This window comes from Chanos chanos, chromosome 3 (assembly GCF_902362185.1).
Source record: "Chanos chanos chromosome 3, fChaCha1.1, whole genome shotgun sequence".
NCBI lineage: Eukaryota > Metazoa > Chordata > Actinopteri > Gonorynchiformes > Chanidae > Chanos > Chanos chanos.
Genome location: NC_044497.1, coordinates 38641918 through 38669185, shown reverse-complemented (window position 1 = coordinate 38669185; position 27268 = coordinate 38641918). Strand labels below are relative to the sequence as shown.

Here is a 27268-nt window from a genome sequence, read left to right as displayed (position 1 = left end):
AGTATCTCCTAGATCTGAACGAACTCAGTAAAACGATCTGAGTGGCAGACTTTAATGCATAATAATGTGTACAAATTCAAAGTCACTCATGTTTTAAACACATTGTTGATCTGAGCTTGAATTGCATTGTGTGAATTGCTAAAAATGAATGCTTAGTACTCTTTTGCTAGAGTAGACATACCCCAGTTTTGTCTCCAAAAGAACTCCAGAGTCTTTTGAATTGAAAAATGCTTCTTCACTGAGTAGTGCACTCTCTGTATGAGCATGTTGGAGAAACCGGCCTGTTTTAATAGGTAAGCCTGAGTGGAGGAGTGGCCAAATGGGTCAACAGCCCAGCCTGTCTTGGGCTTTACTCCTGTCCAGGGTCAGGGGAGGCAAGAGACAGAAAGAGGAGACAAACAAGAAAGAACCAAGTTTAAAAAAAACAGACTGATGAAAACTCACATACAGTATGGAAATCACCTGTCCTTTCTCCAAAGCTGACATCTGTGCCGTACCCAAAGCTTCATGGCTATGAGCACCCTCACAGAGATTTGATATTAGCACATTCAGAGTTTCTTGACCAAACTTCCTTTTTTTGCCATTTGTGATCACATGAAAGCGTTCCTACATATATAAACAATTAAATTAGGAATTCTGCCGATACAGAGGCTGGGCACACCTTGTCATGCAATGGTCACCAGGCAAACAGAATATCAACAACAGGAACATGACTGCAGCTGGCTTAGCCTAAAAGTGACCAGTCAATATGGTTCGAAGGTAAACTATATTTACATACCCAAATTCCTTTCCAGCCACTGGTGTCCCTCCAGTAGCTGATCTATCAATGCAAAGTAATGCGTGCTTGCTTCATCGGGCATCACCCAGCCTCCCGTCGCAATCTCCAGTTGGCCGCGTGATACAAGACTGGAGAGAGAGAGAGGTCATCAAGAATGTAATTAGGATGAACCGAAATGATGGCAACCAATAACTTATAAATCTCACGGTGTTACAAGAACTAAAGCTGCACAAAGAAATGAATAACACGGTCAGAGAGAGGAATTTAAGGGAAGGAGCACGGTACTTGATCCACGTTATAACATGCCGTTGAGCCTTGGTCAAATACTCATTTGAGGTTAAACAATACTGAGCGGAGCTATCAACTATCTACCAACCCAATTTCTTTTCCTACCCCATTATTGAGACATATATCAAACTTTCTCCAACCACAAACAGCAGAGCACAAAGGAAGTAGCTTATCGAACCTATGAGTAAATCCATTTCTGCAGTGATGCTGAAAACTAATTAACGTCCTCCAAAGAATAGAGGTAGACATCATGGGTAATACCACATCTCCTTATTAGTGTAGGAGAGTTCCTGCACTGATTGCCAGTCAGCAGCTTTTCTCTGTTATTGTGCATATTTCCATTGCCAACTAGTATAACCCAGCCCTCTAGAGGCCAGCATTAAGAGCAGTTGTAGCAAAACAAAGTGGACCAGCTCAGCACTTTCCAGGTAGAACTTCAAAATTGCTCTTCATTGCACATCTGAAAAATGTGTTTGTTTATCCAAAATCAATCACTGTTTGTCTGCTGTTCCACTTACATCTGGCCAGAGAAAAAAACAAACAAACAAAAAAAAAAACGTTGCTGTATCATTTGGCGTTAGATCTGTCCCAAAGTAAGTTTGACAAAATTGCTCTCATTGATGAAGAGAAAACCCAACTGCACACTGCCAGTGTGTTTCCAAGTGAAATTGATGTGTTTAAGCAGCCTTTGCCAGTTCCTGTATCAACTGTCAACACAGCTTTGGTCATGTAATGGGAGCTGACTGGTCTCTGTTGGTTATTACTAAGTTGGCGTTATCATGGCAGTGAGACTGAATCTGATATCCAGGCAGACAGATCTAATACCACATTGCAGAAAACATACCATCCGGGAATTATGATTTTACTCAACCTTCTTTCAATGATGTATCCACTTGTGACATACACTGAAGTGACCTGGATTAACAGTAATGGTCAAACTACCCTTAGGCAAGGCTGAGAAACTGTCAATTTCAGGTTAATTTGCTTTTCAGGAAATGTAAATTACTGACAAGCAAGATCTAAAAACAAGAAGTTTATGAACAACCATAATATTTAGGATAACTCAGAGGGTGGTGAAGATTATGGGATCATCAATATTTCACTGTTTTCTGTAGTGCACTCAGAAGATTTCCCAGAGTAAACAATATGATTTATGCTCAAATTATGCTTCTATAGGTGGCAGAGAGAGAAACTGAATCATTATGTGAGACCTTGAATTTGCTGATGTGAAATAAAATAAAGCCCACGCCTGCCAAAAGTGTTGATTTAGAATGAGCCATGGCCACCTTGGTATTAAACTGAGAGAATATGCTCAAAAAGAATGCAGTTTGTTTTGCTTTGAACTCTTTCTGTGCATCAAATCAATAGCGAATAAATATTGGGGCTGAAATTTTCATTTCACTCCAGCCTTCACCTGAGGCTGTTTTTTTTGAGAGCAACTTAATTGGAATTTTCACCTCAAGCTGAAATGTTATTGCATTTTCCAGTAGTGTTTGTGTAGCTTTTTCAAGGCTCTTGCTGTTGCAGTTGCGCATGAGCAAAGACAATCTTGTGTGTTTGTGTCACAGACACCTCACCTCAGCATTCTAAACCAGCACAGTTTCTCCTTTGAAACACTTAACCTGGCAAAAGTTCATCCTTACAGAAAAACATAACCAATTACAGCACAGATATCAACAGCTGTGAACCAGCGGCATTCATTTTGAGGCTCTGGACAGTTTGGGCTCTGTTACATTTGTTAAGGGAACTCAATCAATGAACTCTTTCAGAGCTGCACACTGCTATAGTATTATAAATTATTCATTCTCAGAGTGACATGAGGTGAATGTTCTCTACAACCTCAAGCTGCTATGACATTATGTATTATTCTGACTGGGAATGCCAACCAGGAGAAAGCACAATGGTTTAAATTATCTCCCAGTGGCACAACTTTAATTTCATAGTGTCTTTTTTAATATAATGCCCCACAAATAGCTCCCCTGAGACGAGCCTATGAAAAATAACTCTTGATTTTAATTAAAAGGGGGATGACAGAACAACAGACGCTTGAGTGCACCTGACATCTCAGCTTCTGTCACAATCCCACATGTCAACAACACAGTTAATGCAGCAATAAATGATCATGATTTAGGAAGTGCAAACTGGATATTAATTTTGAACTTCTCAGCAGAGGAGATCCTACCTTCTGACAGCATCTCTCTTTTGTTCGTCAATGTTGTCCCACCACTTGGAGAAGTATGAGATCTCTGACCAAATGAACTTCCGTCGGCTGTCTTCATGCAGTTTTACCACCATGTTGTTCAGGATATGTTGTGTCTGGTCACGATAGTAGTCATCAAACGTCTTTATCCAACCTGACCAAAGCAGTATAAAGACATGACAATGGAATTCCAATGGGTCACAGGTCCTGATGAGCAACAATATTCAAGAATGTCACCCATAATAACTTATCGTTAAGTATGTTTAAAAACTAAAGTTGGGGAAAGTTCAACTGCTGTGAAACCAAAATAGACCAACTACTTCACATCTCCAGTACCATAAATCACCATTCTCCTGTGGAATAGCAGCGGCTTCTATAAATATTTTACAAAATGTGTGGCTGTCTTACAACAATCTGAAGTCTAGTGAAAAGGTGTCTCAGAGAAGCAAGTCCATCTCTCGAACAGTATCACTATCTATGGATCTTGGATGATTAATATTTGAAAGTGTTGTCCTCATGAAAGCATCTTTAAATTTGATAAACAATCAACATTTAAAATCAGGCCACTCTGAGGAATCTGGACACAAGTTCATATACCATGCATACACTTACGATGCAAAAGTGAAACTGCTGGATAACGTTAATGTAATGACCATTGAAATCGCAAAGCTTCAACGAGATCACTGAACAATTAAGAAATTTGCAGGTTCTATTGAGATGAGCAGGAAGAAGGGTAAAGAAACCAAATTTAGGAATATTTCCAACAGGGAGCTTTCCAGAATCAAGCAAAAGGCAGCCAGGAGTCCAATAGTAAACAGCAAGACACCAAGCCAGCAGTCTGGCAGACACACCTTGGTCTACCAGATATAAAGTGCTTCACAGCATTGGTATGGACAAAAATGTGTGAGATGGGCAGAAAAGTACATGAAGAATGACTTTTCAAGTGATCCTCACAGGCAAATGTAGAGCAACTTTAGATGGGCTGGGCTGGGTGCCAAGTGGCCAGTCAGTACCCATAAGTTTTCACCATCAACAACGTGGTGAAAATGTTACGTTTCGGGCTGCGGTTGTTGACGGCCAACGTATTGGTCCATTCCAAGTGAAAGATGGTATAAAAATGAAGTCTTGTGGATACTGCAGCTTCTTAGAAGAAAATGTAATTTCATGGTAGAGGAGACATGTACCAAAGACATGAAAAAGTCTTATGTTTATGCATGATGGCGCCCCTGCCCATTTATCCCGCTACAGGCCAGAGTGGTTGAAACAACATGGCATAAAAGCAGCCGATCCAGTGGGTACCACATGTGCCAGACTTAAATCCAATAAAGAACTTACAGTCCATCATGAAGCAGGCATTTTGGTGACTGATCGAATTAAAACAAACAAACAAACAAACAAATTAAGTCAATCTAAAACAAATTCATTTATTGTGGGGATACTGTCAAGTAAAATACATTGTGGTATTTTCAGAAGATTTTTCTTTGTACTTTATTTTAATAGGTAAAAAGATCACTTACTTAATAAGGGTGTATGTGGAGTAAAACCATCTAAACAATCTGAAGTATTTACATTAATCTCCAAGTACATTAATATTACCACACTGCACTGAAAAGCCATAGGTTATTTCTGTCCTCTGGCAAGCCTGATCCAGGGCTGGATTATTACCCTGTTAACTGAATCGCCTTTGTCACCAGCAGCAAAAGCCAAGGGATTAGAGCGATTTATGGAGTCGTTTGTCATGTGGCTCGTATGAGTGTTGTCTGAGTGAGAAGAGAGTGGCAAAACATCTTCAGCCATTTATGTATTAGCTGACACTGTCTACTCCAAATCCCTGTTAATAGCTTCTCTTAGAGGGGTTTTGGCAGGGCCGCTCTGAGTACTGTAAATACAAGCAGTGGCATCCAGGGAACACTGAGTGGTGATCATGACTGCCATTTGAGGACTGTTTGTAAGGGATGTGTGAAAACAATGTATGCTTACACAGTTGGGCAGCAATCTAGTAGCATTAACAGGAACAAAACCTCTCTTGATGGTTTATGGCCTGCAGAACTCTAATGCTACAAGGGGCCTCATCATGAACTGCTGATATGTTAATGAAGAAGACTGTTGAAGAAACTACTTCTTCCTGGAATCTATTCAAAATCTGGTAAAAATTCACAAGACCAGATTTCTGAAAGTGCTCTAATTAATATTTCAGACAGAGTATCACATGAACATTTGTAAAGAAATGACCACATGCACACACAATTATACTGCAGTGCTTAAATGGGAGAAAAAAGGAGGCATTTAGACAAACAGTCCAACTGCAGTGTATGCTGAGTAGCTTCCTTTGGCTTCCTTCCTGTGTGCACACACCACCCTTTCTCAGGGGTGAATGCAGGGCATTTGGCAGGTCAGAGAGGTTTCCTGCACCTTCCTGCTTTTCTATGACAATAACATGGTCTCGGAATTCAGCTGGAGACGTTTGGAATTTTTAGGAGATGCAAAATACACTCTGCAATTTTCCAACGTGAAGTTTTAACAAGTTTCCAACAAATTTCTTCTGTCTTTGTCACGTTGATATTGGTCAAATACAAATAAATTTACTCATGGTATCCTTTAGCATCTCAAATGCAGATTTTCCTTCTCTGTGGAGACTAAGTCTGTTTCTTTAAAGCTAATTCTGTTAAAGCTAACACACTGCTGATCCATATTTGCTCAGATGTGAAAAGACAGGTTTTGTTAAAGGGAAAGTTGACTCTTTTTGAAACGTGGGCTCTTAATAACGCTTTCCTCAGCACTTGCTGGTTTTCTGGTTCATCGGATGATTTTTCTTATTTTATGTAGTCATTCCGTGTATTTTTTCAACAAAAATATAACAACTTGAAACGTGGAAAAAACTACATACAATTACCATGCCTTTAACCACAGATGATGTGCCAAAACCAAAATCCCAAATGGTTTTAAATGTCAAAGGGATTAGGAACAAATAAAGATCTATTACTAACCACAGTGTGATAATGGACCCTAAATGTGAGCGGGGTGGATCAATGGCCTACAATTATCTTGACCAATGTGGTAACACAAGCCTGAACAATCACATAGCTTTTGTAATACTATTGCTCTTTCATTCGAAGAGACTTTGAACTGCATGGGTTGTTACTGTGTTTTTTTACTTGACTATTGCTCTCCATGCCTGAGAAAGTCCTGTGAAAGATCTATACATGCATGATCATTTTTGATAAGCTTTATATACCCACACAGAGGTTGTATTGTGTAACTTACCAGGGTCATTGTGTGAATGTGGTACCACAAACACCTGCAATGGTTCATTGTCCCATTCACTCTCATCATAGGTGATGTCATAGCCTTGCTTCCACACTCCTCCATCAGGATTATCAAAGGAAAGCAGGTCATAAATGTCCAACATCTGAAAGTACAAACGGCAATGGAAGGGATGACCATCACTTCAGCTGGCTGTGAATCTCGTGTAAGCTGGTGTGACCCAATGAAATGCCCCCCCCCCCCCCCCCCCCCCATGTGATTGTGCTTAAAAGAAACAAACAGGCTTTTGGACATACTCCCTTTCACAATGAGTTTTTAATTAACATAAATAATGCACCAAATGCAATCTTTATCATGTCACTGACAGTTTTGCAATAGAGATGCTTCTTTTTCCAACAGTATAAATACATTAAACAGACCTGAGGTCCTTTGTGTCACAATACTAAACTCGACCTCTAACAGAGATTTTCTCCTAAAAAATCAACTACAGTACAGCATGTGAGGAGACAGATTTCCATCATGAAAGGGTCAAGCACAGGGGCACAAAAGGGTGAGGACTCAAACCAAAAAACCTCAGTTTTCTGGTCTTTTCAGTCTATATCACTATAGTTAAAACTGCTGCAAAGTCGTCCTACTTGCATCCTACTGTTAGATGCTCATACTGGAGCTATCAAACCTGCTGAACCCCACAGAGAATTGCATTTCTCTCTCCTCATAAGCCATTCCACTTGACACAAGCGCTCATGGATTGTTTCTGAAATGACAAAGCTGATCCCTTTGAGCTTGAAAAGAATCAATGAGAAACATGCTATTATTTCTGTTTACCCCATGCTGTCTCCAACTGCCCTGACAACTATTCATCAGAATTGAGATGTTCTATTCAAGGCTGACTGTGGTGCTCTGGCATTAACTGTACACAGCAGAAAATATGGTGTATGGTTGCTGTTTAAGTCCATTCATTTGACTCAAGCTTAATTATGAAAGTCACCTTTCTTGACCTCTGACCTGAAAACAAAGAACGTGTCAAGTCATTCTCCTCTAAACTGTGCTGCTATAACGGAGGTGCCAGCTATGATAATCTTCCAGAAGTTCCTCTAAATTTTGATTCTAAATGCACAAGTGGTTCAGTAGTTAAGGTAAGTGATGTAATATGCAGGGTCTAGAACATCATGTATATAAGAAGTTCATCTGAAAGCACTCACACAGTCATGGCACATTCAAATATGGACCTCGCATTACCTCTTTACGTTGGAGTTACCTTTGTATCGTAACAGTTACTTCATCATAAGGGGAAGTTAAAAAGCTTCACAAGGATTTGTGAAGCAATACTTAAGATCATGATTATTCTCATGATACCACTCCACATGCTACACATAAACCAAACAAACTAGGGGCACAAATTGGGCCCCGTTTCAGAAAGCGGGTTTAGTGAAAACTGAGAGTTAGTTAACTCAGAGTAAAGAGTAAACCTAATAGAAGAGCCCTATGGCTTTATTTTCCTGGCAAAACTAAGCAATAGGGTTCTTCTCTCAGGAGATTTACTACTTACTCTGAGTTAACTAACTCTAAACCCGATTTCCGAAACATGGCCCAGGTCACAAACTAACTGCCAAGAAAAATAAACAATTACAGCAAAAATAGTGTAAACATGATTCCTTGGAGTGAATCTTTGTTGATTTCTCTACAAAGCAGTGCAAAGTCTTATGGTCAGATGGGTTCATCCTTCAGCTTGTTCTAAACCAGCATATGAGTAAATGTGTGGCACACACCACAAGCACATTCCCTGTTCTCCTCAGTGAAAGTTTGGGTAGCTGTTATGGTGTGGGTTGTATTTCCCTAGTCTGGTTTAGGTCAACTAAATCCAATGCCTTAACAGCCAAGGTAGACACAAATAAATACAAATCCACTCTGACTGATCACCTCCATCCTCTTTACCTACCTACTTACTTAATCCTCTTTGTTAGTAGGTTATAAGACAATAAGCTGATAGGAGTGGTCTCTTCCAGGATAACAATGCCCATGTCCACAGGGCACAGCGATGGCTAGATAGTACCATGAGAACATTAACATCATAAGCCATATGCTGCAACTGTCAGTCTCAGATCTCAAAGCCATTCAACACTTGTGAGATATTCTGGAGCAGGAATGGCAGTGTTTTTCACCAACATAAAAAGCCACAGCAAATGACAAAGATTCTCGTGGAACACCAACATTGCATCCCTCATGAGTTCCAGACAGCTTGAAAATCTATACCAGAACACACTTTCATTGTTGCTTCTTTCGTTTTGGCAGTTAACAGTATATTCAGATAGATTATACCTATATTCAAGCAAAAGGAAACAGATGCATCCGCAGTAATGCACCCACGGGGGAACTCAAAGCTGATCACTTTCCTTAATAACGGCATTGCACTTCACTAACTAACTGTATGTTTAACCCACCTAAAGCATCAGCTCTCCATAATGACATGGTAGTCTTAATTGAACACTTAATTTATTGTTCTTTTTTCTTTTTTTAGCTCACATGCCTTCACTTCTTTTTCTGTTCGGTTCATGAGGCCATGAGTGCTTTCAGAAACATGTGTAAGAAAGCTGCATTTAGAGATGCACAGTCACCCGTGTAATCATGCCCACTGAGATCAACTGGGGTTGTTTCACACATAGAACCAACCACTCCCACATACAGTCACTCCAAGAACTATTGGTCTTACAGGCGTATGTAGTTTTTTTTGCCTCCTAATACCTTCCTTCCCTTTTATACAACCTCCAGGCAAAACATGTGAACTTTCTTATTTGCATGAAATCACCAAATGGCAAATAAGTACTCACATTTGATATTCTATTATCTACTCAATCTTAGGTAAAGGCCTGCTGCATGGCTCAACAGACTGAAGAAGGCTACCATTCCAGCAACGTGGATATAAGCTTTCAGTTGTAATCCAATAAAATAATACAAATGTATAAGCACAACTGGAGCCTGACATCTGGTGTTACAGAAAAATAGAAGTTATTTGTAACTAACTCAGGAATCTTTTTAGGTAGCCTTCACTATTGTTTTAAAAAAAATCCCTAAATAAAGTTGTTGGTGGACAATTAATGGACTGAATGACAGATTTCCAGTATTCATCATGGACAGGTTTGAGTGTTGCTCTAATACACATCATATGACTGGACCATCAATATATACTGGGTTTGACCGGCATAAGCAAAGTAAAAACTGTTGAACTCTTTATAAAGATCCCCCTCCAAATTTTTTTTTTTGAAAAAAAAAAAAAAAAAGGCCTACCTGCACACCATCTGCTACCTTGGAATACAGTCGTGCAGAGAACTGGCAGTCTCCCTTGTCGATTGGAAGAACCAGCGGCACAGAAGGCAGTAGCTCCGAGCCGCCCTGGCTGAAGTTGCCGGAATCAGGCATTCCTCTGCCATCCTTCACAGACTCCCTGAGGTTGATCACGGAGTCCCTGATATTGGCAATGATCTCATTGTTCTCCGCAAGCAGTCTTTCTAAACGATCAATTTTGTCCTGCAGAAGCAACAGCTGTCCCTGGTGAAGCACAGAAAAGTGTGAGATGGTTGGGGGAAAAAAAAAGGAGCCAGTGCATTTATGTGAGTTGGAATAAACTCAAACACCTAGTGATGGAGTGATGCCAGTACCAGTACTGGGACCAAACACAGTTGTAAAGCACTCTGCTGAGTATATTTAGTAGGAATTAATGACAGCACAGCACAAAGTCAGAGCAAAGAGGAGCGCATGTGCATTGTGAGGCAGACATCGATATGCAGGCAGAATGTAATTTGTTGCAAAATCTACAAGTCAAGTGTTTCAGGGGGTGGACTATGCTAAGTAGAATTTTCAGTGAAGACAATTTAATGAAACATTAATTACTGAGGCATAATCACAAGGAGCACAGCAAATTCACAGCAGGCTATCATATCACAAAGTCAGTCATTATGGTATGAGAAATGTTCTCTAGACTTCAAAACTCCAATTTGCATTTTGGATGACCAACTTCCATCAGTCAATGATGATCTGGATTTTCATCATTTGACTAACAATTCAGAGTGTAGATGACTAGAGGAACAAGCATATAGCTGGAAAAATGACTTATTTAAGAGTGATTAGGTTTGTGTTCACATGAGTGTAACCTTATTGGTTTTTATAAGTATGGAAATACTATAGAAAACTGTGGTGAACTTGTTGTTTTTTTCTTGTTTGAATAAATTACTTTACACTTCTCTCACCGTATACTATTTCTATTAATTACAGGTATGTTATTATTTTGTGAGATTAAGTAACATTCATATTTCTAAAATCAGTAACAATTCAAAATCAAGGTGTTCAGTGTTTTAATTAATTTCAGAATTTAATGAAGGATCATACATTTAATGAAGCTCAAAGTCAGACACTAAAGCCAACTCCTCCAAAGTTTATTTGTGACTAAACACTACAAACCCTACACTAAACACTAAAAAGAAAGTTGTATTGTATGATCAACATTGATTTTAAATGAACAATTTTACTTTATACATTTTTTTCTGAAATATGACGCTTCATCTATGGCTTAACATAGCTCAGTGTGAGCAAGGTAATCAAAATGACAAAAAGTGTAGCATGTCCACAAGCAGACTTATATAACTTATGTATAACTTTAAAAAGTTACAGTAAAAACTTGGTACAGATTCTCAGTGTATGCAGAAGCTTGAAGTTCAATTATCGCTTTCAGCATTGGTTTGTGTGCTCTTTCATTTTCACTGTGTTTTGAGAGGGTATATTTACAATGTAGCATCATTTCAGGAAGTAGCTTCTCAACTGTTTTTTTCTTCTAAAACGTGCCCATTGTGAGTTGAGGTTTGCTGACAAATACATCATAATGTTAATATCAACAGAAGACGTTAATCTGAGCCTTATGATAAGCGTGATATGAGTAGAATAGACCCTATCATCCCTACACATTCGGTATACTCAATTCCAGAGGGCACTTGTCGAACTGGTTTTGAGATTACAATACATTAACATATTGTACAACCACGTCACACGTACTTCAGTTCAGTAAACAACTAATAAATTCTTTGACAAAGATAAGTCTTAACTGTCACTGCGGGTAACAGATATGTAATAACTTGATCAAAACTTGCTTAAATTTAACTGCTTAAACTAAACATTTCTAGCCTCACAAGAAGAATTTGGGTAGGAGTGAGCAGTCTCTCAACAAGTTTGGTCCAAGTCTGCATACAAAGATAAACTTCAAACGAAATAAAATGTATACAAAACCGAACAAACAAAGGATGTAAAATAAGTGAATCCTTCAGTTTGGCTCTCAGGTAATAACCCACCTAGAATGTCTGAATAGAAGAGCACAAACTTTCAAAACATGTGGCATTAGCGGAAAGAGGAAGTGCGAAGGTGCACACAAACGCGACAGTACAGCGAGTGTGAGTGTGGCGAGCTGTCCATCGCATTTTTACACCGGCCTAGAGTAACACCTGGGAGACATACAAAAGTCGTACCTGTGACAGTGAACTTCAAAGGCACAAAATGCAAAGATATACTGGGATAGGAAAGGAAACGACGGCTACAGCATGAAGAAGTCTTCTCAGACTTTCGCCAAGTAATACAGGCCTCCATAAATAGAAAATAAATTGTTTCCTCTGGGTCAAAGCTTTACATATATTATGTCAATCAATGTCAAATAACTAGCTGTTCAGAGACTGGGATATAATGATTTCACCGCAAAATCAGAATGAATTTCTTCATCTTCATTTCCATGTTGACAGTTAAGTAATTATGTTCCCTGCCATAACGGGCTACTTTTATCGTCGTTTGATTGAAGAAAACTGAAACGGAACGGTGTATTAAAAGCACACGGTAGCCGAGCAAGACTGAGTGCGTGAAATTAAAAGGCTGTCCCTTTAGTAGGCTACCGTACCTTCTGACAAAACTAATGTACAAGACACGCTGTCAAATGTAAGATAAGGTCAATGTCTTTGCTAAGCAACATATTTTCGGATTATTTGCGCTACATTCTCAGCGTCAGCGCTGTGAATTTGTCGATAATGTCTATTACATGTAAAATGACTAGAGCTCCTGAAGTTGCCGAGACAATATGAAACAATAAATACTTACGTTTTGCAGTCTTTCTCCGTTGCCTGGGTTTTTTGTGTGGTCTAACTGCAGGTGATCCAACATTAAGTATAATGAGAACACCACCACGCAAAATATGGCACTACCAAAAACTGTAAATTGCCTGCTGAGCTTCATTCTTGCCCGTCCTCGACTAACCGGTGGAACAGTTTAAATTAGTTACTGAGCCTTCGCTGCACAATGGGAAAACACAATGCTTAGCCTGTCAGTAGGCTACTTATCAGTATGTTTGGCACACGGTTTCAAGAAAAATGATGTTGATTCCGTTAAGAGGAATAGAGAAGCAAAAGACTCCACAACGTATGAGGAAACGTTACTTTCCCCCATTGAGAGCTTCACTCAAGGACAAGAGTTCCCCATGTTTTTGGCAAAGTTCTAAATTATCCAGTAGATCAGCACACATCCAAAGACTGTAACCTTCAGTCTACAAACTTTTGTCGATGCGGAAGAGTTTGTGTGATTCAGCAAATCGCGATGTGTAGTAGCAAGGCGACGCAATGGACAGCTCTGCCCCCTCCCAGCATAGGTTTTGAGTTACAACCGAGGAAGTCGATCTCAATAGACGAAGAAGTGCGCCGCCTATCGATTAATGACTTCGAGTAAACAACAGTGCGTCCATGCGTTTCCTTCAAAACTGTCATTGACACTGCACCCCCTACTAAGTGTGGCCAAAATGGTCTGGAATAGGGTAAATTTTCATCCACAGGGGAATGATGCCTCCCCATGGAGGTGGTCTATGATATGGTTTAATGTGGGATCAGTTCGTCTATAAGTCTGCAACCGTAAAAAAATCTGCTGTTTTTAATAACCAAACTGATCTTCCAAACCAAGCTAACATACAGTAGGGTTTATCTTCGGTATTATTTACGCTTATAGTTTTAATACATTGAAGTCTTCATTATAAAACAACAGTAAAGAGAGTAAGAGGCGTGGTAAGTTTTATCGATAAATGTGGTGATCACCACATTTTTTTTAATAAACACTCAACAAACGCTACTTTTGATAGCTCTAAACACTCAACAAACACTAATTTTGAAAGCTCATGCTTTTTATGTATCTAAGACTAAAGAGTCTGTAGTTGCACATATAATACATATGGTTTCTTCATACGTTAGTCCTAAAATGTTCTTCTTGGACTGTTCCTCTTGGAATGATGGACTGTTTCCATCGCCTGACACACAAAAGTCATTTTACTATTGTAACTTAACACATGACCTACAACAGAGGGCCTCCTCCTGGAAACTCGCAAACCTATAGACTTTAATTGCAACCTTAATCTAACACATTGTTGTTCAAGGGTATTATTTCTGTTTTGCATCACGAGTTATACTCGGTAAACTTTGCCAGAATTAATGTTGGCTTACTCTGTATGTATGTGAGGCAACCTTGCGCACCTATTAAGAGTAACGCTACGTTGAAGTCGAACTTGGAAAAACAGTGTTACAATTGTGTTCACTAAGTGACCCTAGGATCTCAGTACCAAATTATGATGTGTCCTTTAACACCGAGAGCTTATTGGAAGAAATGCATCATATGACCCTGATGGTTGATTGTGACGTTTGCGGAGTGTGTTCTTGAACTGTAGCAGGGACCTTTGGGCGCAGGTAAAATGCCTGTGCAGACCTCAACAATTAAATCTATAGAGAATGAATTGGATTGGCACCTTGACGTGTTGCAGATTTTTCCTTTTATAAGAGACCTGGTGTTACTTCTATGAATTTATTCGATCAATGTAAAGTGTTTGTGCGGAGCCTTCCTGGTTATGGACTGAGTTCTAAATCGCTAGCAAGCTAACTTTTTAGAATAGTGGAAAGGCCCTGTCTGTGATAGTCAAAATATGTTGCTGCATAGCTGTTCTACGGCTTATTGTGTGCCAGTCTGTAAACGTCGCTAGCTAAACACAGCTAATGTTTATGTATTTTTTTGTTGCTTGTTTCTGCATATTCGCTGTGCCTTCACCATATGTGACGTTGGGGCAAATTAATTCCGGTGATGCTAAACAATAACGTTTGTCTGCGACATAGCCTACAACATTTGTGTACGACAAAGCTACGAATTTAATTCGCCTTTTAAAGACGTTGAACAGTTTGGTCAACTAGAAGTATGTTAACACAATCGCTGTGGTCACGTGAATCGATGTGTTGTTGGTTCCTAGGCAATTAACCTAGCCCCATCTAGAGACACGGTCGTACCTTTAAGCTAATCAGCACCTAATGCGATCTGACAGTGGTGAGCAAGCTCGCTGACGAGTTACAATTTCAGTCGACGTCAACCACTTCAAGACAGAAAGGTGTATTCTCGACTCGATAGGCATTTCATGTTGTGTAGTCGACTGCACGTGAGTTTACACACGAGTCACTGTTCTTAACAGCAACAACTTCATCCCTGTATCAACGTCCATTAATGATAAGCTTGCTTCCAAGAAAAGAATGGCATTGCAGGTTTGTTGAGTTGCGTCCTCCGCACGTCTCTTGGTAGATTTTTCTGATGTTTGTAATGCTTAGCTTGTGTGTCTGTAGTTAACGGTAGATAACATGTATGACATTCCCTTTAAGGTTCATTTAATAGTTATAGATTCAGAAATCAGTGGTATTTTTCTTTTTCTGGTGCCATATTTTTTGATAGGGGTCTCGTACAGCATATTATCTAGCAAATGTTCCAAAAAGCTCAAATTCTTCTCAGATTCTTTGTTTGAGAGATGATAAATCAGTAAAGGACATAAATCCTGTAGATCAGGACCTGTCTTTTGTATACTGTTACACTTAGTCACTTCACATTGATCACCTCTGAAGTGCAACCACTTCCTTTTTCTGTGTTATGGGTCTTTCTTTGTCTCTTTTACAGTGATGGGTCAGGAGGCAGGAAAGTCAGCCTGGCCCAGACCAGCCAGTGGCTATCAGACCATCACAGGAAGGCGATATGGCAGGAGACACGCATATGTCAGCTTCAGGCCCACTCCAAGCAAGCGCAGAGGTATATCCAACATAGAATGGCAGGAGATGGAAATGAACAATGTCTGTGGGGAACAAACTATAGGTATGCACTTAAGATTATTTCACTTTGTTTCACTGAGGGGCTAATTCTGCCAAAATGTCTCACTCTTTGGGAAGAGGGAGCTGACTAAAAAGGCTGCTCAGATTTTGTGTTATTGTGCATACACTGCCATGAATCTGTGTTTTTAGTGTCTGTGCATGGATGAGATTTGTCCAACCTCTCAAAAGACATAAATCCAAAATATGCCGTGGAGATTTGGTGTAACTGTTGTGAATGAGTTTCTATTTGTAACAGGCGTTCAGATGGGTTGGTTGGTGTTGAAGAGCGTTTGAGGGTGTTGTAGAGATTATCCTACTCTTATTTTTTAATAACAGAAATGACAGAATATAGGTGCCCAGTCTTAAATAGTACATGAGAATTCAGACTGATGTGCTCCCATGTGTTAGAGACTACAAAAACTGGACAGTTTAAAATGACACTAGGCACTAAAGCATAAATCCAGACACAAAGCTGCAGTGAAAACAAATGACTTATATAGATATCTGTTTAGCTCAGATGACATTCACTGGCTATGCAGAAATAAATAAGTTACCGCGGAATATGTTATCAGTCAATCTAATGTTACACCAAATAACTATGAAACGTCTCTTTCTCAGCTTCAAAGGGGAACATCTCCTTAAGGCCTCAAGTGATCCTCCCTCTCTCGTCCCCAAATTTGATACACCCAGAGTTGACGTCGGCATCTGACAAGGACACCCACCACAGAAAGCGGTCCCCTAGGAGACAGAGCATAGATGACTCCTCCAGCCATCACAAGACTCTGAAAAGTTGTCAAGTTGCAGCATGTGACATGGAACATTATTTTGATCTAGAGGAATTTGCTGAAGCAAGTGGTGGGGCCACAGCTGCAGAAGAAAGCAAAAATCCCTCCAAAACAGGGGTGCTGAGTCTTGTGAATATGGACGCTTATGAGCCAGACAGCAGTGGGAGTGAGGAAGAGGGTTTGGGCCCAGGCCAACGTCAGAATATTAACAAAAGGCTAGACAGTATGATATGTGGATTAGAGAGAGACTTTGAATACCTTAACGGCTTGCATTCCTATCTACATGCAAAATCATGTAACGAGATGGACTACTCACACCATGAGGTGCCTTCAGAAAGCTTGACAGAAACAATTCAACAGGAACTGGTTTCTCCAAGGACTGTTAGAGTAAATGATGAACTCAGCCAAGTAGAGAAATGCAGTGTTCCAGCTAGTGTTCCAGCTGATTCTCTCAAAGGTGTCGGGCTTTTGGGCGAAGAAGAAACAGCTCAGTCTGAGATTGTGGTCAGGCCCAAAATCCGAAAGCGCCCGAACGATGCCTGCCTCAATAAGAGTAAATGCCCACAGGTTGAGGAAACCCATGGTAAAACTGGCAGGAAGCTTTTAAAGCGCACGTGTGGTTCAACACCACCGTTACTCCTCAGGTCACACAGGCCTAACACACAGTCACTTTTGGACACCCCCCCTGCTCACTGCAGTGAGCTTAGCTCTTGGGGACGGAGAAGGGAAGAGGCAGAAGCAGAGTGTTATGAGAAGGGAAAGACAAAAGACTACGGGGATGAGAATGACTACTGGGAAGATCTGGAAGACTTGAATGAGAAGTGCCCCCCACCTGCAGAGGATGAAGAAAGGTACGTATGACCATATGATGAATGTACATTTAAGTCACAAAAGGCTAGTGGCCACATTTACAACAATTCAAATCCGTTCATTCAGTCAGTGCCATTTTTGTTTGTTTGTTTGTTTGAGAGGGGGAAAAACAGGTCAGTATCAGTGTTACAAACTCAAACAAATGAAAAGCACAGTCGACATTTTTTTAAGTAGATAATCTCATACTTGTTAATGCTTTGTTGTGCTGTGATTGGCCAAGTCAGCAGTTCTGTTGTGAAATGCTTTTTAGAGATTTCAGTGTGTTTACCACAACCACTTGGTGAATGCTTGACAAAGTAACAGCATATCACATGATCAGGTGGCAAAAGTGGCTCTGTGTGGGAGCTGTTTTACCTGCTTAGGCTCTTCTGCAAAGAAGATTAGCAGAGTGCTTACAGGGTGGGTCCACGTGTCCCAACGTGTGTGTGTGTGTGTGTGCGTGTGTCTGAAGCAGCTCGGAGTGCAGCGAAGGCGAGTGGTCAGCCTCCTGGACGTCAGAGTCGGGCTTGGAGAAAGAGAGGGCGTCCAGTGAGGAAAGCTGGGAGACTCTGCCAGGGTTGGATGAGCTGCAGAGCTCTAGCAGCAGTCTGGAGGACACGCCCCAGCTCAACTTAACTCCAGGGTCAGCATCAGTCTTCTCCTCATGCTCATAATCTTCAACTCAGCAAGTGAAACAGCAATATTAAGAGTAATGAAGAGAAGATTTAAAAGGGCATTTTTCAGTTTAAAGTAACACTGTACATTATTCAGCATGGTTATTCTGGGGCATATGTTCTTTTGGTACATTTCATCTCTGTGCTATGATGAAAAGTCTATGTATATGTGTGTGTGTGTGTGTGTGTGTGTATCAGAGAGCTGACTACTCTAGAGGAGGGTGAGATACCGTGGTTCATATGTAATGAGGAGACCGGCAGCAGTAGTGATGAAGATCCAGAGGGTGTGAGTCAGTTTGTACATCCTGGCCTCTTCCTCCTCGACAGTAACAACAACCTAGAGGATGATTCCAGCGTGAGTGAAGACCTGGACACAGAGTGGAGGTGTGTAACCATTGGTCAGAATCCAACAGTGTATGGGTTTAAAATCTGACACTTGTTTTATTACTTTTCAAGCCTTGGTCTAACCTTTAAAGAAATATTTTTGTAACAGTTTTGTATTGAACCCAAAAACTGCAGTTCTGTGCTCCTCTTGTTGTGTTCTCAGAGGTGGACTATGAATTTTTTTTGTTTGTTTATTTGTTTGTTAAGTGTAGAGTTTTTTGTTGTTGCTGTTTCAAATGGATTGTTGTTTCAAGTGAATTTGTGTGGGTTAGGTTACTTGATGACCTGGAGGGTGACCTTGCCATCGCTCAGGCGCTGTCTTACGCCGACCCTCAGCAGCTGGCAGAGGCCATGGAGGTAGGAAACTGATCTTACCACACCATCCCTGTCCACATGCTGTTTCACTGTCTGTTTTGCTTCATCACAAGACGCAGCTTCATGGCTTTGAGTACATAGTAAATAACTTATTTGTTAGGGTTCTTTACTGGTTAAAGATCTTTCAGATATTTCTCCCATGCGAATTTCAGATATGTATCTGTCTTGCTCATGTACCAGAGGTGCAGTCTGGGGCAGTGTGGCACTCCAAGTAAATTAAGTTTGAATTTCACTATGAAACCCTTGTTGCTCAATTGGATTGCACATCTAGTGACAGAACCAACTTGAGCAGAACAGGACATGGTTGACAGTTGATAGAATTGTTAAATTAAAATGGGACCTCACATGAACTTTTGTGCTTTCCACACCGGTATATGATGACTGACAATAGGCAAATTAATTATTAATTTACTTGCTTATTTATTTATTATTGATAGTGGTGGTGGTTATTAGTAGTATTATTATACACATACGGGTAATTGTGAAAATAAAGGAAATGGCAGTTTTAAAGTATTTTAATAAGGGTACTTGGCTACAAGCTTTGAGTACAGGAGTTGGAAACGTAATCTTGTTGTACTCGTGCAGTGAAAATTATACTTGGGCAATGACGATAAAGACATTCTATTCTATTCTATTCAATGACTTGCCAGCATAGCTACAGTTTACCTTGGTATAGATTCTAGAAGTGGACTGGAAGTCTTGCACCGTTGTTCCACGAGAAATTCCACTATTTGGTGTTTTATTCATGCTGGTTGAAAATGTGATCTCAGGTGATGATCCAGAATCTCTCATAAATGTTTGAATGGGAGAACTAGTGACCGAGACCACCGTACATCATTTCCTCGCTCATCCCACTGTTTACCATTTACCATTCATTCGCTAGTTACCATTCTTACCCTGTAGACGAGGCCATTGTATATGCTCCAGTCAGGACAGCAATAATTCTGTATAAGGTGAAGGTGATCCCAGTACAGGTGGCTTTGAATGTACTGGTGTTTATCATCTGGCCTATGACTTCTTCTTGTTTTGTTTGCACCACTTCAGTTGCAGAAGTGCATAATCAGATGTTGCAAGGGATTCATGTTCTGCAAATGAACCATGGTGTCTGTGAAATATTTGTGGTTTGGTGAAACTATCTGCAACCAAACGCCATAGACTTCTCTGAAAACTGAAAACTCCGGAGGACTGACAGGAAAACTTAGGAAACACTGGCATAGTTGTTCACAGGTCTATAATGCATTGTTCATTGCACTTCAGTGATCTGTTTGGCATAACTCTCAGAGAGGAGCTGCCTGTATGACCATCTGGTGAAAGTTATCATCTAAAGTTGGGAAAATAACTTCAATCACAACCACAAAGAATACATATGGAGACAAATAAGAGCGAAGCATTTGATGAATAGTACACCTTGGCAAAGGTTAAGTCTGGGACGAATTCATTCTGTTCGGGTTGTGTGATGGGTAATAGAGAAGGAAATAGTGTACAGGTCTAAGGAGGAATAGTTTCAATTCCATATCAGCAAATCCTAGAAGCGAATGTCCAGAGTTACTCAAGAAGTTGAAGCTGAAAAGGCTGATATTTTAGCAGGGCAACAATCCACAAGACAAATAAATAAACATGAAAACATATGTAAAACAACCATGAGGTACTTCAAAAAAGAAAAAAAAGTATTTTGGACTACCTATTTCAGTGCCCAAACTTGAACATTACTGGATATATTTGGAGAGATCTGAAACATGTAGTGCCTACAAAAGGGCCTAAGAATATTTCTGTGCTGGAAGAACGGGGAAAATGATAAAAGAAAAGAAAAAGAATGAAAAGACATTTGGATGGCTCTATCAGATGGTTTAAGCAGGTGTTTTGATGGGTTTTTGAACTGGGTGTGTGTTGTATTGCAGGCAGCCCTGGCTCATCTGGAATCTCTGGCCATAGATGTGGAGCAGGCTCACCCCCCAGCCACAGAGAATGTCATCGAGTGTTTGCCTCAGATAACCGTGCTGGATGAGCACAGTGGTAGGCCTGCTACACGCCCCCCACCTCTAACAACACTCTTTTGTGCAAAGAAGCTCTCTGTTTATGTTTTGTAAAAGCATTCTACTGATATGAGTTTGCTTCATTGTTTTGTGATTGCTAATTTGACTTGTATGCCAGGTTAAATGTGGTATATGATATATTACACTTTAACATAATTGCGTTAAGACATAACCTATGTACACTATTAATAAGTGAAAAGAAATGACAGCAGACTGTCTTTCAGTGAGTTCTATATTTGACTGAGTTTATTCTCAGGACTAACACAAGAAAGCCTTTTTTCTGTACATGGCCTGCCTTAGTGGTGAGAAGTCTGAGAGTAGAATACTGCAGAAATGAATAAAATTGGACTGTATTAAAAAGACGCTTTCTGCACAGGGCAAATAATCCAAATGACTTGTGCTTTAAGGTAGTATTATTCAGAAAAACACATTCATTTGCTTCTAAAAAGGTTAAACTGGTAGGATGAGAAATTGATCTTTTTGAAATTAGACATTCAGCAAAAAAAAAGAAAAGAAAAAAAAAGTCCAAAATGAATGTTGGGGAGCAGCATAATTTTACAAACTGATACCCTGGTTTATGGTGTCTCCTCTTCAGTGGTAAATTAGAAAAAAGACTGAAATTGCACCGGCCTGCATTTCACTTCAGAAGGAAACATACATATCTGGGCACTTTGCTGCTGTCACAGAAATAGCGTTTTGCGGGGTCGTAGGTTTCAGGGTTTTGTTGGAGAGGATGGAGCAGATTTTTCAATCTCACAGACACTCATTTCCATCTCAGAGACACGCGCTCACTGCCGCTCCCTCTGTCTCTGTGTATTTTTAGGACAGGAGCAGTGTTGTGCCATCTGCTGCTGTGAGTACGTCAGTGATGAGATCGTAACCCAGCTGCCATGTCAACACATGTTCCACAAACTCTGTGTCACACTCTGGCTCAGGAAGGTACGTGTGTGCGTGTGTGTGTGTGCGCGTGTGTGCCTACCACTCTCTCCGAAAGTGGTAGGCCTGCCCCTTTTCTGAATTATGAACATGTCTGATTAAAACTGTATAGTGGGATTGGAGACACATTTTATTGTCTAAATTTAATTTCTGTTTAGCAGCAGAAAACACTTGTGCATTTCCATCTGCAGTCAATAAAATATGTCCAGTTACTGCTAGTAAGAGCAGCCTCCTCTCATTTTAGATAATATTCCATGACATAGTTCAGGAGGTGAAGGAGCTATTCCATATGAAAACTGACGAAACACTTTCATATCTTTGTGGATATTAAATAGTTTTCATGTAAAAGCATAATTTCCATGTTCCCTATCATACACCTTGAAGGAGATGCTATGGGGTTTACAACAACAAGGCAGTGTGTTAGTAATACATGGACAAAAAACAGTGACAATGTGTTCAGTGAGTAATGGTTAGGGAAAAAAATACAGAAAATGGTCCCCTTTGCAAAGTTTTTTTTTTCCTCTCAAAGTCTTTCAGATATGAATGCCATTTTTTTTCTATCAATGCTCTCTCCTCCCAAAGAAATGACTTTATTATGACTTTCAAGTGTTCATTTGGATTCTCACTGTCATGTGACCTTTATCATTACAACACTTGTCAGTGCTCTGATGAAGTCTTGGCTCTCAGGATCAGATTCACATTGTTATGTATGTGTCATCATTGATTACTTTTCTGATGTGCTGTATGTTTTTCTGTGTAATGACTGTGTGTTATGTCTGTAATTGGCAGTCTGGAACATGTCCTGTGTGTCGTCATGTTCTCACACCTGCGCTGACAGAACCCAGGTCCTTCATGTCTGATCAGGACAGCTCAGCAACCAATCATAGCACAGCAGGGACACGGTGAACTCCTTCATGTCAATCAAATGCCCCGTTTAGATTTATACAAGCAAATATTCCTCTGAGAATTTTTTTCTCTCTTCATTAAAGATCCGCAATTATTGGTTTCATTAATTTAGTTCTTCATATTGCATTTTAAGGCCAAAAGTGGCATTAAAAAAGTTATTTTCTAAGAAAGTATGATTTCAATCTTCAAGGCACTGTTTCAGTTTTATATTAGAAGATGGTTTTTCCATTTCAGTTATGTTGATTACTGTAGCCCTTCACTTACTAATACAAATAAAAAATGTCCTTAGACAAAAGAATAGCTGTTTATGTAACAATAACCAGAAGTCAAACACAGTCATCTTTTGAATCTACTGTTAAATAAAGGCTCTTGTGGAAATGAAAGTATTCCTTGTTTTCACTTAGTAGGAATTCATCTATCTTTCTTAAGTATGTTAATATTGGCAAGTTTCAGAAGTATGCATCACAGGGCCTCAGGAGTGGTGCTTTGGATCAAGGTAGTGTTAGTGCAGCAATGGGTTCTGGGATTACATCTATGATTAAGTGTTCAAGTCCCAGTTGTGTCACGGTTACAAACTGTGGAACATGGGATGGCCGTGTTCTAAGTTTCCAGACCGTGAAACTACCAGTTGTCTTTTTGGCAGCATGATTTCACTGACTTAGCATCCTAAGCTTAAGTGAAATCATCTTACTCTCATAAGACAGTGTATCCACTCTGACCACATTTTGAGTAACGGTAGGTCTCGGGAGAAGTACTAAAATCTCTTGGGTTTTAAAGCTTCCTGGGAGGAAAGTAAACTCTCTTGTTTAAAAATGCAAGCAATATGTAACCACACAAACAGAACCACAAGGACAGGTTGTCTGCACAAAAAAAGAAACCCAGCAAGAAGTACCTTGGTCAGGGAGGACACGAATGGCCCGGTGAAACGCTCTGACAGAATTGCACAATTCTGTGTCTGAAATGGGAGAACCTGTCTTTAGGACAGCAGTCCCTACAGAGGGGAGACTGATCAGATGGATTCCAGCTCTGATGGAAGTGACAGCACCTGTAAAAAAGTGACTGCATACTTGGATTTTGCTACAATGGATATGGTGGACTCAGAGACAGATATGACACGCCCGATTAGCGAGTGACTGACTAACGATCATGTAATAATTGTAACACTCGTATTTCAATAATTGACACTCGTTTTCAATTATGTGATGGCAAGTGACAGTTTGGCTAGTGTAATGATGAACTGAAATGGACGGGGTGCCTTAGTGAATGTGTGTGCACAACAGTAACAGTAATGCTAACTTAAGAGTATTCACTGGAGCAAGTATCTAAAGTACACGTGGCATTTTGTTATTACATCACAGGGGCACTAGGTGACAGTAGCCTTTAAAACCAGAAGTAACTAAGGATATTGCTGTTCTGAGCCCTTCTGCCTGTGACTTCTTGATGAAGTAGTCCAGAGGTGAAAGAGATAGCAACAGTGTTTCTCTACTTTAGCTCCCCATTCCTGTGATGTCTTTTCTTTCTTTTTTTTTCTCACCGTGACAGTCACTGGCCTACAATATAGACTTTGCTCATTGTATTTGATAAAAGCCAAATGCAAAGTGAGCGTTTTCCCTACTTCGACACAGTCCATTCTGTAATTACTGCCACGTCTTCTTGCTCATATGCCCTGATAATCCGATCTTGCAGAGTAAGAAAATATTGATGCATATTTAACAGCTTCTAAAATTGTTTTGTGTGTATGCATTGCTTCGTATGCATGTTTGTTCCTCAATAAATGATTCCTAAATGAAGGCCTGCTTTCAAACAGCTTTTACTCACATTCAGTCTACCTCACTGGACAATTTTAAACTAGGGCTGTTTGATACCTGAAATAAACAGAACGACATATGTTCCACGGCCAAAGTCAGCCAAGATCTGAGCTGTTTTCCATCAGTGTTCTAATCAGTCATACTCATGGTCGTTTGAAGAATACAAGTTTGATGAGTGTTCTGTTAACATTTCTAGGTGGGGGCAGGTGGGGAGACTCTTTTTAGGAAATCCCTGGTGTGTGATGGGTTTGAACATCAACTGAAATCTTTATAAGGTATATGGGTTTAAAGCACTTACTCAGCTTCAGCATTCCAGTAATGGCTAGTGCCTTTTTTCAGATTTCTTCCAGTATCCATTATATTAATGACCAAGGAGCCTTATTTCAAATGTTCAAAAAAAGGTTTTATTGGAAGTGTACAGTATACACATGAACTCTGTGGACACAGCTATAGTGAGATGTCCACCACATGAGTTGTTAATCATTATAGAGCAAACAGAAAAAAAGAGATAACAGGAAAGTACAAAAAGAAGGAATGGTGAGAAAATGAAAAAAAGAAAAGAAAAATTGAACATTACAGCCAATCTTTCATTACTATTCTTTCTCTTGAGTGGGGGTTAGTGTATTTCATATAATGAACATTTAATTTAGCCATCTTAGTCCAGTGTACTCTCTGCATCCAACATATTTTGGTATATATCGAGTTTGGGCTAATCACAAATTGAAACAACAGTGCTTTCATTTTTTTTTTAAACTGTGGGTATTTTAAAACATGGCCAAAAGTGCAATCAAATATATATAAGGACTCTACTGTGGAAATAAATATTCCATCTCTTTAAATTAAATTGTACTTAATCCACTATCAAATAAAATGATATACTGCAATGTCAGTAAGGTAAAGAGCTAAGAATATGGCTATAGGGATACATGCTGGAGTGACAATCTAGAGCACCACATTCACAAGCAATCATATTTCAATAGAGTTTACACAGACATCAGTTATAAAAACAGGGCAGCTGTGTAAAAATGTTAAAAAAAAAAAAAAAAACCTTTGTCAACACATTCTCTTGTGAACTAGTGATAACGTTTTGAACAGTAGTGTCACCTGTTTATTTACCTAGGCTGGAATTAACACTATCGCTATGAACAAGTCAGAAAAAAGACACTGTTTAGTCACTTGGGGGGGCAGAAATAATAAATTCAATATACTGTAAAACACAATACTGACAAATGCTTTCATATACTGACAGCAGGAGTTATGGCAAAATGATACAAATAGCAATGATACAAAAGCTAAGAATACTATTACAGTATTTCAAATAAATAAAAGAAACACACAACACACTGCAGGGATATTTGATTCAAAGGTAAGATACATCATCTATGAGCTCACCAACCAGTAGTTTTTATAACGCAAGCTCAGCTTCACTACATATCACAAACCATTTTTATAGCTTAATGAATGAATTCCAACTGTTGATGTATGCCTGGATTTCATCTAGATGCGACTACATGGCCAATACGTTTAGTACGTCTGTGGAAGGTGGACCATGAAAGCCAAAAAAAATCCCCCCAAAAAACATACACAAGCATAGTAAAAAGAAGAAATCTGACAGAAAATAAACTCAGTCATAATCCATTGTACTTATTCCAAATGTGCAAGAACAGTCAAGGTTTTAGAGCTATCTTTGTCAAATACAGAACTGGAAACACAGAAAACATTCTAGTTTGATTAGTATGTGAGAAACAGAACACCTAAACATTATTACATATAGTATCTATAGAGGTATTTACAAAATACAAATGGAATGATTTTGGAGTAAACCTTCCACATAAAGTCATTCCATGGAATTTGAAGGAAGTCGTTGTTAAGGTCACTGTTTGGGCAGTCAGCACAGCTGGTCAAGAGGAGATTGGCTACATAAAAGGACAACATGGCACCTGAACAAATAACAGACCAAAAAAAGGTCATCTCAATAAGACACGCTTGCAGGAGAATGTATCATTTCCTTGACAGTGACAATGTAATACTTGTATAGGTAAATACATGACTAGATTCACAAAGGAGCCTTGTAAAAAAATGGTTTGACTGCAAAGAGGAAACAGCATACAAATAATACACCCAAATAGAGATAACACACAAAGTTACCCTAGACTTGTGCTTTGGTCACAAGCATTTGGTTTAGACCTTTCAGAAAAATGTGAGAGAGACAGGCCATGCTATCTTGATCTTTTGCTTATGGAAAACTACAATAGATAGACTGTACTGAATACAAAACAATGAGGCCTTTCATTTATCAGATGATTTGCGTTCAGGCTTTAATTTAGACTCAAAGTCAGAGGAAACAAACCAACAGGGAGAAAACAGACCAAATTTGGTGAGCTATGATAAATGGCCTGGGCTCTAAAATAGTGAGTCTGGAACAAAAGTAGACTCAACACTGAATGTCGATTTTATCCATTTTTAAACAAAATGACAAATGGGTTGTTTTGACTGTTTGAATGATTGTACTAAGGACCAGTTAAGGAGTATTAGCAGTTCCTTTTCACACGCAGTAACAGAGAAGTGTTGCCAGAAAAAAAAAACTGTACTTGAACTTGCGTCTTTTTTTTTATCTGATTAAGATACTCATACACGGTCACTCAAAATGAAACCTGTAAGATTTTTAGATGTAGGTTTTATTCCTTAATTACTATGTTAACACAAAGTGCTGTATGAATGTATATGTGCTGTGTCATTAGCACACTTTTGCCATTGTCACACCCCTGTAGGAGGAAGTGGGAACAGACAGGGCTGATGCCTCCAGTGGCTG

The 27268-nt window shown here is 39.6% G+C and overlaps 2 protein-coding genes across 6 annotated transcripts in view; one reads left to right on the top strand and one right to left on the bottom strand.

Moving 5' to 3' along the window:
• man2a1 (mannosidase, alpha, class 2A, member 1) overlaps positions 1–13084 on the bottom strand; it is a 34903-nt gene extending 21819 nt beyond the window's left edge. For both annotated transcript variants that reach the window (XM_030769050.1, XM_030769049.1), the window contains exons 1-6: positions 12657–13084; positions 9816–10076; positions 6531–6675; positions 3249–3420; positions 779–906; positions 182–355 (exon numbers count right to left, since the gene is read on the bottom strand). In XM_030769050.1, the coding sequence (XP_030624910.1) occupies positions 182–355; positions 779–906; positions 3249–3420; positions 6531–6675; positions 9816–10076; positions 12657–12791 (1015 nt within the window). In that variant the 5' untranslated portion in view covers positions 12792–13084. The remainder of the gene's footprint in view (positions 1–181; positions 356–778; positions 907–3248; positions 3421–6530; positions 6676–9815; positions 10077–12656) is intronic.
• A 1154-nt stretch (positions 13085–14238) lies between these two features.
• On the top strand, positions 14239–23026 carry pja2 (praja ring finger ubiquitin ligase 2). Of its 4 annotated transcripts, none has more exons than XM_030769046.1 (9): positions 14239–14278; positions 15519–15710; positions 16325–17342; positions 17813–17983; positions 18213–18398; positions 18671–18755; positions 20672–20786; positions 21630–21745; positions 22532–23026. In XM_030769046.1, the coding sequence occupies exons 2-9, from the start codon at positions 15521–15523 to the stop codon at positions 22646–22648; spliced, it is 1998 nt and encodes a 665-aa protein (XP_030624906.1). In that variant the 5' UTR covers positions 14239–14278; positions 15519–15520; the 3' UTR covers positions 22649–23026. The 4 variants fall into 4 exon arrangements, with proteins under 4 accessions (XP_030624906.1, XP_030624907.1, XP_030624905.1 ...); XM_030769047.1 differs by having other exon boundaries at positions 14273–15115; positions 17816–17983; XM_030769045.1 differs by having other exon boundaries at positions 14273–15115.
• The last annotated feature ends 4242 nt before the right edge of the window (positions 23027–27268 follow it).